The following is a 10676-nucleotide window of genomic DNA, read 5'->3' as shown; positions in this document are numbered from 1 at the left end:
TAATATTCCCATTATTTGATAATATTCCCAATATTTGATAATATTCCCAATATTTGATAATATTCCCAGTTTTTGGTGCCAATCCCAATATTTGATACCGGTTTTTGGAACCACCACGTCCCTTCCCAGCTCCCTGAGACCCCCCAGAGCAGGAGCCACACCCAGAGCCACGAAATTCAGGAGGAATGAGGATTTTATCCAAGGAAACAGAGCCGGGATCCCTGGAAATCCGGGAATCTCTTCCACCGTCTGCCCATGGACACCAACCTTTGGTTATCCACAGGATTCTTATCAGCCTGGGGAAAAAAAATCACGGAGCTCTGAGCCAAAGAGCCCCAAAACCCCCCAAAATTCCACCACGCCGTTTCCCACCCGCCGCAGGCGGAATTTTTTGGGGGTTGGGAAAGAAAATCCCGTTTTTTCCAAGCCCGGGGCGGCGAAAGGGGCAGGAAAGGACTCACCTGGAGCGTCCTGCTGGAGGAGGGAGCTGAGGAGGAGCAGCTGCGGGTGTGGAGGCTCCAGACGGAGCGGCTTTTATATCCCTGCGGAAGGGCCGATGACTCCGGATTAAACTCGGTGACCAGAATCTTTCACAACCGGAACCGGCTCCGCTCCCACCTCCTGGACCTCAGTCAAAGTCTGGGAGAGATTCCCTCCTCTCCCGGCTGCGGGGGACTGGGCACACCCAGGGCTGCTCATCGCCGGGTAATTTGTTGATAGTTTATTAATGATTTATTAATAATTCATTAATAATTCTCCCCGTCTCTGTTCCAGGCTGAGATCCCACCAGGAACCGGCAGCTGGGACAACTCAGATCCACTCAGGAATGAGTTTTAGGGATGATTTTGGTCGGGGAGCAGCTGGGGGGATCTCCAGAAATCCGAGAGGGGTTGGGATTCTCCCAACTCAACTCCCAGCTCCTGGGAAAAACAACAGATCCCAGCTCGGAACCCCACGATTCTGGATTTTGCTGTTTCCCTTCTCTAATTCCCATCCCAAGAACAGGAATCAAACTTTTCTTTTTCCTGCCCAAGAAATTAGGAGAATTTTCCAGGCTCCTCCACCTCCACCCTGATGAAATATCCCCAACTTATTGCAAATATTCCGGGAATTCCAGCAATTCCTGGCGCTGACCACGGCTGGTGCGTCAGGGCTTGGCCACAGGCCACTTCCTCTGGGTTTTCCAGGTGCTCTCCTGACCCCTGATCCCAGGGAAAACGGGGAAAATTCCAGTGGCTGGATGGATGGGGATGAGGATGCTCCAGAACCAGGTGACTCAGGGAGCAGAGGAGCTCCACGTGATTCCAAATTTAAATTTTTTCCATCATTCAGGATCTCAACCTCTTCCAGGCCTCCAAGAGGACACCGAAGTGGCATTCCAGAGCCTGGATCCGCAAATTCCATGGAGGAATTCGAGGTGCAAATTCCTCATTTCCCACCCATTTTATTTTTTTTGGAATTCCTGCTCCTAATTTTCCCCTCCTCAGGTCCTCATTCCTCATTTCCCATCCATTTTTTGGGGGGGAATTCCTGCTCCTGATTTTCCTCTCCTCAGGTCCTCATTCCTCATTTCCCATCCATTTTTTGGGGGGAATTCCTGCTCCTGATTTTCCCCTCCTCAGGTGCTAATTCCTCTTTTCCCCATCTATTTTTTTTTTTGGGAATTCCTTCTCCTGTTTTTCCCTCAGGAGTGCTCAGGTTGTTTTTTTTGCGCTCAGGTTTTTATTTTCAGACGTGATCCCCCCCTCATCTGAGGGCGTCACCTTTCGGTGTCACCTTTTTCGCTGTCACCTCCCGGTGTCGACATCGAGGGACACCGAGAGGAGCCTGCTCCTCGCCTCCCCACCTGCACATTAAAAAGGTTTGGAAACAGATTTGGAAACACCGCTGGCACGCCCCTGAATATAAATATCTCGCTTTTCTTCTCCAGATTAGACATTCCCCACCCTTCCCTTAATGAGGGGGTGGGTGGGGAGCGATTTCAGCATTCCCAGACTGGGAATGGCGTGGCCGGCACGGAGACGGAGGTGAAGAAAGCCACAGGCACAACCTTTATCTCCAAAACTTGGGGTTTTTAATGTTTTTAACTCCCTCTGGGGTCACCCTTCAGCTCCAAACTTATCCAGAATAAAGGTGTGTTTATATTTATTTAAAGTTTTGCCTTCCAGGTGTTCAGTTCTTCCTTTATTAAGGCTTTCTTCCACTTAAATTCGCCTTTCAACAGTTTCTAGGATTTGCCCCCAAAGCCTCAAGCTGTGAAGACCAAAATTCTGTCTGAAAAATCAGATTTCTATCAATAATATTCAGGAAATAATTGATGATGATTTCCTTGTAGAATTAGAAGGAATTTCTCCATATTAAAATGTTTTGTTTTTTACTTCCGGCACCAAACCCCTCCCCAGCCACTCTTGAAAACGGAAATTAGGGAAGAAGTTTTGGGGTCTGAGGAGGTGGAAACGGGGAGAAAAAAGGCAAAAGACACCTGGTGCCATCGATGGTCATTTTTTTATTGCTGCAAAGAGAACTGACAAGACTGAGAAGAGACAAGAGGAGAAGGGAAGGGGAAAAGCGTCGGCATCTTCCACCACCAGCCGCTGACAGCGCTTCCCGAGGTTCCCAAAACATCGGGAACGCCCAAGGAAAAACGCCGGCGCGGCAGGAGCAGGAGTGAAAACACAGGGAAACACTGGGAGAGAAAACGTCTTCCAAGAGGAAGAGAACGTGGCAGGATCAGAGCAGGAGAAGCCTGGTTGCGTCGCCGATGGGTCTGCGCCGTGTTTTCCATCCTGGAACGCGCGGCTCGGGCTCCTCAGCGGTCACCGGAGCCGCTCGGCGGGGCCGGGATCAGCAGGGGTGGGAGCAGGGCTCCAGGCACACGGTCTCGCACGACTCCACGCACTTGGTGCTGCAAACCTCAGCCTGGCACTGCTCCACGCACTTGGTGACGCAGGGCTCCGCGCACTGGGTGGAGCACTGGGCGGGGCACTGGGTGGGGCACTGGGTGGGGCACTGGGTGGGGCACTGGGCGGGGCAGACATCCACGCACTGCGGGGCGCAGCTGGAGGCGCAAACGTCGACGCACTGCGGGACGCAGGGCTCCGCGCACTGGGTGGTGCAGCTGGTGGCGCAGACGTCGGCGCACTGCGGGACGCAAACGTCGGCGCACTGCGGCACGCAAACGTCGGCGCACTGCGGGACGCAGGCGGTGGCGCACTGGCTGGCGCAGGGGGCCTGGCAGACCTCGACGCACTGCGTGGCGCAGGGCTCCGGGCACTTGGAGCACTTCTGCAGGCAGATGGGAGGGGGCAGACAGGGCTGCTTGCACTGCTCGTAGTAGTAGGACATCCTCGGGAAAAGCTGGGAAAAAGCTTGGGAAGAAAACTGGGGAAAAGCTGGGAAAGAGACAAAAAAAAAAGAGGAAGTCAGGGTATCGGTCCGTGCTTATCGACGGTGTGAGGTCTTGGAAGGTTCGGCTGAGGAATGTTGGGAAAAGCCGCCTGTGTCCAGGATTGCGGGGTTCTGGAGTTGGAAGGGACCCACAAGGATCTCACCAAGTCCAGCTCTCCAGGGAATGGCCCCTGCAGGGATCGAATCTGTGAGCTTGGGGTTGTGAGCGCCACGGTCTGGGCTAATCCCGGGGATTTATGGAATTATTAATGGAATTACGCTGCCAGAGAATCCCTTCCTTCATTGGGAACCTATTAGGAATCCTCGAGCCATAATTCCTGAATTTTACTCTGGGATTGCCCGGAGTCCAACTTAGTAGAAACCAGAAGAGAAAAATTCTTCAATTCCTGCTATTCTGAGATCCATGGGCAGATGTTCCAGGGTTTATCGCCTCCTTTTCGGATCCTCCACCCACCTGGGCCCGTCCCCCGTGCTGGGAATTCCCAGCCACAAAGCCCAGAGGCCACAAACCCCGCCATCATCCCATGGAATCGTGGCGTGGTTTGGGTTGGGAGGGATCTCAGTGACCATCTGCTTCCAACCCAGACCGAGTTGCTGCAAGACCTGTCCAACCTGGCCTTGGACGCTTCCAGGGACGTGGAATCCGTGGAATAACCTGGAATAACCAGGGCCTCGCAGTTCCGTCCCCAGATCCAACCTAAATTTCCCCTATTTCAGTGCAAACCCTTTCCCCCTTTTCCCTCCAAGTCTTCCCTGCAGATCCTGGAGCTGAGGTCTCCACAGGCTGAACATTCCCAGCTCTCCCATCCCGATGATCCTCCGGATCCTGGGACGCCACCGGAATTTTTTTGGGGTGGGGATAAACGTGGCTCATCCGTTGGTGAGGGAAGGGTTGCAGCGCCCATTCCCAACTCGTTTCCTCCTCCTGGCTTCTCCCAGAGGTCTCCCCTGGCTTTGCCCACAGGAATCCTGCAGCTCCCTCCTCCCGGATAAAGCCTCTTCCCACCCATCCCGTTTGAAGTCCCGGGAGCTGTTCCGCAGCATCCATTAATTTATTTAATTCCCAGCCTTAACGAGGCAGGAGCAAATTAAGCAGGAGGGAGGAGGAGAGGCAGCCACGCTTTCGGAGGAGGTGACTTCTCCAAGCTCCTCCATCCAGACCAAACCCTAAATAAAAATCCCCAATTCCAAGAAAATCCCCGGAAGAGACGCACGGGAGCGAAGCATTCCCGGCACCCGGAATGAACTCTCTTCTCCACGAGATATCCTGATAAAAATTCCCTGATAAAACCAAGGAGAACTTACCGGGTCACCGGTCCTGGCGAGCGACGGAGAAGCCAAAGGAACTGGCGGGAGCCTCCAAATCCAAACCTTTTATACGGCCGGAGTGGCGTCAGCTCCGGAAGCGCGGGAGCCCAGGGGGACGGACAGCTGACCACAAACTGCCCCGGCAGGCTCCACCTCCACATGCTTTGCATATTTGCATCCTAATTTTTGGTGGAAGCCCTCTTCCAGGAAAGCAGGTGATGCTGAGCCAGCCCCGCTCCCATCCCGGTCATTCCCAACGGGAATGGTGGAGTCATTAAAAAAAAAAAACAACCCAGCAAACCAGCGGGTGATGAATTAATTGGTTTTTAGGAAGGGTTTTAATGTGCCGGGACGTTTCCACGGCCTTATTTCCATAAATGTCGGGTTTTGATAGCTGGGGTTTTTCCAGCTGTTATTAGGGAAGATGGATAATTAATTGGATTTACTATGAGAAATAGCCCGTCCTAATTCTCATGGGAAGGCACAACCGATCCTCCAGCGCTCCCACAAAACCCTGAGGTCCCTGTTTTCCTGGTAAATTAAATTATTTCGTTCATCCAACCCACTCCTCTCCATGGATTAACCATCCGTGCTTGGAAATTCCAACAGGGACACAACTCCGGCTCCTTTGAGGAACATTTCAATAATAATCCTCATTTTAAAGATGTTTTTCCCTCCCACAAAAGCACAAAAGGCTCCAGTTTAAGTGGGATTTAGGCCCGGGATACAATTTTTATTGAAGTTTTGCTGATTACAGAAAATCCACGTTTCTTCCAGGTATTCCAGTCACGGAGGTGGGAATGTGACCATCACAAGAATGCTAAACAGGGGAAAAAAAGACACCCAAAACCAACCAACCCAGCACGAGCAGCACGTCCTGTTTATGCCCCAAACCCGGAGTCTCCCGGAGAATTCCAGGCGTCAGCACCGGTTCCTTCCCAGGAATTCCAGCCGGAGCTGACGGATCTCCACGGCTTTTGGTGGCTCAGCTTTTCCACAGACTCCGCTCCTGCCCCCTCTCCGGAGGCTCCGCTGCCCCGGAGGCTTTTCCAGGGATAAATTCGGATTCTCGGAGTGTGGTTTGCTCGTCTTAAACACCTCCTTTGCCACGGGAGGAGAAACTGCACCCGGCAGGGCTGGGATTTGGGAGCTGGATTTTTAGGCAGACGAATCCCTCCTCGTTTTCTCCTCCTCGAGCTGCCGGGTGTGGAAATTTTCCCCCCAGAGCTGCTTCCAGCTCTTATCTTCCCGAGGAATTTCCCATATTCCGGTCGGAACGGCTCCTCATTACCTCCTCAGGCTCCAGGCTCACCTCAAAACCATCTCTGAGGACCTGTCCTGCGCCTTTCCACCCCGAGTTATTTTACACCCCCTCGTTAGCTTTGATTAGCGAGAAATTGGAGCCTTCCAAAGGCGGATTAATTCGGGAGACGTAAAGGGATCCGCGCTGCCAGCGGGTGGGAACGTCAGGGGGGTGGGGTGGTTATCCCTAATTGGGGATTATTTGGGAATCTCCATTACGTTCATGGGCAATTGGAGCCCTCGGAGTCGTCACGTTGGTGCCGGTGAGTCAGGACCCCGCAGCCACGTCCTCCGGTGGCCACGGTGACTCCTCCCCGAGCGGCTCAGGAGGGAATTCCGGGAGGGAATAACCCCAGCTCCAAGGGTCCAGCCCCATCTGGGGCTGGAGGGACAAAGATTCCCCAGAATCCCAAAATCCCTGAGCTTGGGGAAGGTCTCCCGCAGCATCGAGTCTGAGATGTGTCCGCTGACCGCCTGGTGACCCGGATCAACATCCAGAAATTCCTCGGACACATCCAGGGATGGGATCCAACCCTCCCCGAGCCCCTTCCGAGGCTTTTCCCCTTTTCCAGGAGGAATTTTCCCAAATTTCCCACTCTGAGCCTCCCCTGGCACAGCTCGAGGCCGTTCCCTCTTTTCCCGGCCCAGTTCCCTGGGATCAGATCCCAAATTCCCCCTGGAAGAGCCCAAAATTCCCCCTGGATCCCCCCTTTTCTCCAGGCTGAGCCCCCCCAGCTCCCTCAGGATTTTCCAGACCCTTCTCCAGCTGCTCCATCCCCATTCCCAACCCTGGCCACGCTCCAACCCCTCCTTGTCCATTTTCCCATGATTGTCCAGAGCTGGACACGGCGTCGAGCTCCAACCCCCTGCGTGATTCCCATTTCCCAAGCAAGAAAAGGAATTTTTTCCTGCATATTTCCATCGATTCCCAGGGAAATCAGGGATTCTCCCCATTTTCCCGCCCCATCCCTCCACTCCCGGTCACAATTAAACCTCCCGGGCCCTCATCAGACCCAGCTTTCCCCTCTCCTCATTCCCACGAGGTCCCGGGAGGGTCGGAGCCAGGTGGCTCCGGGAATCCTGGAATTTTTGGGATGCCGGGAGGGTGAGAGAAGAGGACACTGAGCCTCACATGGACGTGAGCGGCTCCTGCCCGAGGGAGGATTTGGATCCAGCCACGAGGAGGAACCCAAATCCCACCATTCCAGACTCTTTTCCTGTTTACTCCGGAAGGTGAGCGCTCGGGGAAGAATGACAATTAGCACCCGGGTAATTAAATCTGGGAAGGAGGAACTGGCTGTGGTTATGGAAAAAAAAAAAAACAACACGAAAAAAAAAAACCAGACAAAAAACCCCCCCCAAAAAAACAAACCAAAAAATTAATTCCTCACCTCTTTTATATCTTTGATTTTTCTCTTTTTTCTTCAGGAAAAATCCCTGGATTTCCTCTGGATATATTTTTAATTTTGTGGATAAAATTGCTTTGATCTCCGTGGAAATTTTAGAGCTCGGAGAACTTCACCCCACAGAGCGATCCTACAACATTTTCTTGCAGTGAGCAGTGATTTTTCTGCCTGTTTTAATTCCACAGGTGTGGAATAAACATCCAGGTGTTCACACAGGGAGAATTCCCGTCTGGATTTGGATTTTTTTTAACCCTGGAAATTGTGTTTCTGCTCTCTGCTGCTCCGAGACGATTTAAATCTGAATTTTACAGACATCTGAAGGATTAAATACCACGCCAGAAGGGAAAAACTAACCCAAAACCGATTTATTTTCCCACCTGCATTTTATTTCCCAGAAAACAGAGACTTGGGAGCAGGGGTGGAGGAAACTTTCTGGCGCAGAGAATTCCAGAAAGGAATTTTCGAGGCGTTTTGGAGAGGTTCTCCCCACGGAGAGGAGGGAACAGAGGAGCTCCGAGGTTGTCACCAAGCCCTTGGGGCATCTTTGGAGGAGATGGTGGCGGCTTCCAGACGGTTCCACCCCGTCTGCCGCCGCCCCCGCTCCTCCCGCCCGAATTCCAAGCGGGATTTGCTCCCCGAAGCCTCCCCGGGCCGTTCTCCTTCCTCGGGAATCTCCTGGGATGGTCCTGACCCGCACCGGGGGTTTGGGATCGGAGGGAGAGCTGGGATGTTCCGCTTTATTTGGGGTTTTCCGGGTGTTTTGTCAGAGTGTGGGAATGAGCTGGGATTGAGCTGGGATTGGTCTGGGATTGATCTGGGATTGATCTGGGATTGATCTGGAATTGATCTGGGATTGAGCTGGGATTGGTCTGGGATTGATCTGGGATTGGTCTGGGATTGGTCTGGGATTGAGCTGGGACTGATCTGGGATTGAGCTGGGATTGAGCTGGGATTGGTCTGGGATTGATCTGGGATTGAGCTGGGATTGGTCTGGGATTGGTCTGGGATTGAGCTGGGATTGATCAGGGATTGGTCTGGGATTGGTCTGGGATTGATCAGGGATTGAGCTGGGATTGATCTGGGATTGATCTGGGATTGATCTGGGATTGAGCTGGGATTGATCTGGGATTGGTCTGGGATTGATCTGGGGTTGATCAGGGATTGAGCTGGGATTGATCTGGGATTGAGCTGGGATTGANGGGGTTGAGCTGGGATTGGTCTGGGATTGAGCTGGGATTGATCTGGGATTGAGCTGGGATTGATCTGGGGTTGATCAGGGGTTGAGCTGGGATTGATCTGGGATTGAGCTGGGATTGAGCTGAGATTGAGCTGGGATTGATTGATCTGGGATTGGTCTGGGATTGGTCTGGGATTGAGCTGGGATTGGTCTGGGATTGATCTGGGATTGATCTGGGATTGGTCTGGGATTGATCTGGGATTGATCTGAGATTGATCTGAGATTGATCTGGGATATCAGCCATTGATCTGGGATTGATCTGGGATATCATAGATTGATCTGGGATATCATCGATTGATCTGGGATTGATCTGGGTTATCAGCCATTGATCTGGGATTGATCTGGGATATCAGGCCAGTGTCAGGATTGAGGGAAGGGCTGGAGCTGTGCCAGGGGTTGGGAATTGGGAGGGATTTTGGCAAAAGGTTCTTCCCACCGGAATGTGGGAGCGCTGACGGAACAGTCACCACATCCCAAACCCACCAGGACAACGCTCCCATGGACACGGTGGGATTTTGGGATGTCCTGGGCAGGGCCAGGAGCTGGATTTGATGATCCCCGTGTGTCCCATCCCAGAACATTCCATGATCCCTGCAAGACCTTTCCCAAGCATTTATTTTTCTTTTTACAAAAATCGGGATTTTAGGAAAGGAATTAAAAGGATAAAAGGGAAGAGAAGGAAATACACGAGGCCGATGCCAAGATCGTTTCTTTTATTGCTTCAGACACGGAAAGGAAAAGGATCACGGGGAAGAAGGAAGAGGGGAATTCCTCCGCTGCGAGGGGGAACTGCGGATTCTTTCTCCCGGGGAGCAATCCCGGGGGCACAAAATCGCTCGGTTACATCCCACGAGGAAAGGCGCTTTCTTGAGGTTAAAAACAGCAGGAACGAGGCAGAACGCCAGGAAAAATTAAGGATTTACTCTTCCCTTGGAGATTCCACGGGGAAACCCCCCGAGGGGAGCGGGATCCCCTCAGGGAGCCCGGAATTTCGGGCAGCAGGAGACGGGGCAGCGCTGGCCGCAGATGGGGCAGGTCTGGGTGACGCAGGTGGTGGAGCAGGAGTCGGAGCACCTGGTGACAACCTGGACGCCCCCGCGGCCCTGAGGAGTGGCACAGCAGGGGTCTTGGCAGCTGATGGCACATCTGGTGACGTCCTGGCAGCATGTGGTCACGCCCTGGCAGCAGGGGTCTTGGCACGGGGTGGTGCAGGTGGTCATGCCCTGGCAGCAGGGATCTTGGCACGTGGTGACACACCTGGTGGCACAGCAGGGGTCTTGGCAGGTGGTGACACATCTGGTGGCACAGCAGGGGTCTTGGCAGGTGGGGACACACCTGGTGGCACAGCAGGGGTCTTGGCATGTGGTGACACATCTGGTGGCACAGCAGGGGTCTTGGCAGGTGGGGACACACCTGGTGGCACAGCAGGGGTCTTGGCAGGTGGTGACGCCCCTGGTCACCCCCTGGCAGCACGTGGTCACTCCCTGGCAGCAGGGATTGACACAGCTGGTGGCACAACACGGATCTTGGCATGTCGTGGTGCACTTGGTGACCTCCTGACAACAGGGATCCACACACCTGGTGGCACAGCAGGGATCCTGGCACGTGGTGACACACTTGGTGACCTCCTGGCAGCAGGGATCAACACAGCTGGTGACACATCTGGTGGCACAACACGGATCCTGGCATGTCGTGGTGCACTTGGTGACCTCCTTGCAACATGGATCCACACACGTGGTGACACGCTTGGTGACCTCCTGGCAGCAGGGATCAACGCAGGTGGTGACACGCTTGGTAACCTCCTTGCAACATGGGTCCACACACGTGGTGACACACTTGGTGACCTCCTGGCAGCAGGGATCAACACAGCTGGTGACACACCTGGTGGCACAACACAGATCTTGGCATGTCGTGGTGCACTTGGTGACCTCCTTGTGACATGGGTCCACACGCCTGGTGACACACCTGGTGGCACAGCAGGGATCCTGGCACGTGGTGACGCACTTGGTGACCTC

General features: G+C 53.6%; 2 protein-coding genes across 2 annotated transcripts in view; both read right to left on the bottom strand.

The window, feature by feature from the left end:
- Positions 1-2531: 2531 nt before the first annotated feature.
- Positions 2532-3386, bottom strand: LOC107214668 (proline-rich protein 9-like). The gene has a single exon (XM_033519832.1). It carries the CDS (start codon positions 3343-3345, stop codon positions 2845-2847), a length of 501 nt encoding a protein of 166 aa, XP_033375723.1. The 5' UTR covers positions 3346-3386; the 3' UTR covers positions 2532-2844.
- A 6249-nt stretch (positions 3387-9635) lies between these two features.
- The window catches only part of LOC117245520 (keratin-associated protein 16-1-like), a 3226-nt gene continuing 2185 nt past the window's right edge, over positions 9636-10676 (bottom strand). The window contains exon 2 of the mRNA XM_033519775.1: positions 9636-10673. Within this exon, the coding sequence (XP_033375666.1) occupies positions 9636-10673 (1038 nt within the window). The remainder of the gene's footprint in view (positions 10674-10676) is intronic.

This window comes from Parus major, chromosome 25LG2 (genome assembly GCF_001522545.3).
Source record: "Parus major isolate Abel chromosome 25LG2, Parus_major1.1, whole genome shotgun sequence".
In the NCBI taxonomy this organism is placed as follows: Eukaryota; Metazoa; Chordata; class Aves; order Passeriformes; family Paridae; genus Parus; species Parus major.
This window is presented reverse-complemented; position numbering and strand designations above follow the sequence as displayed.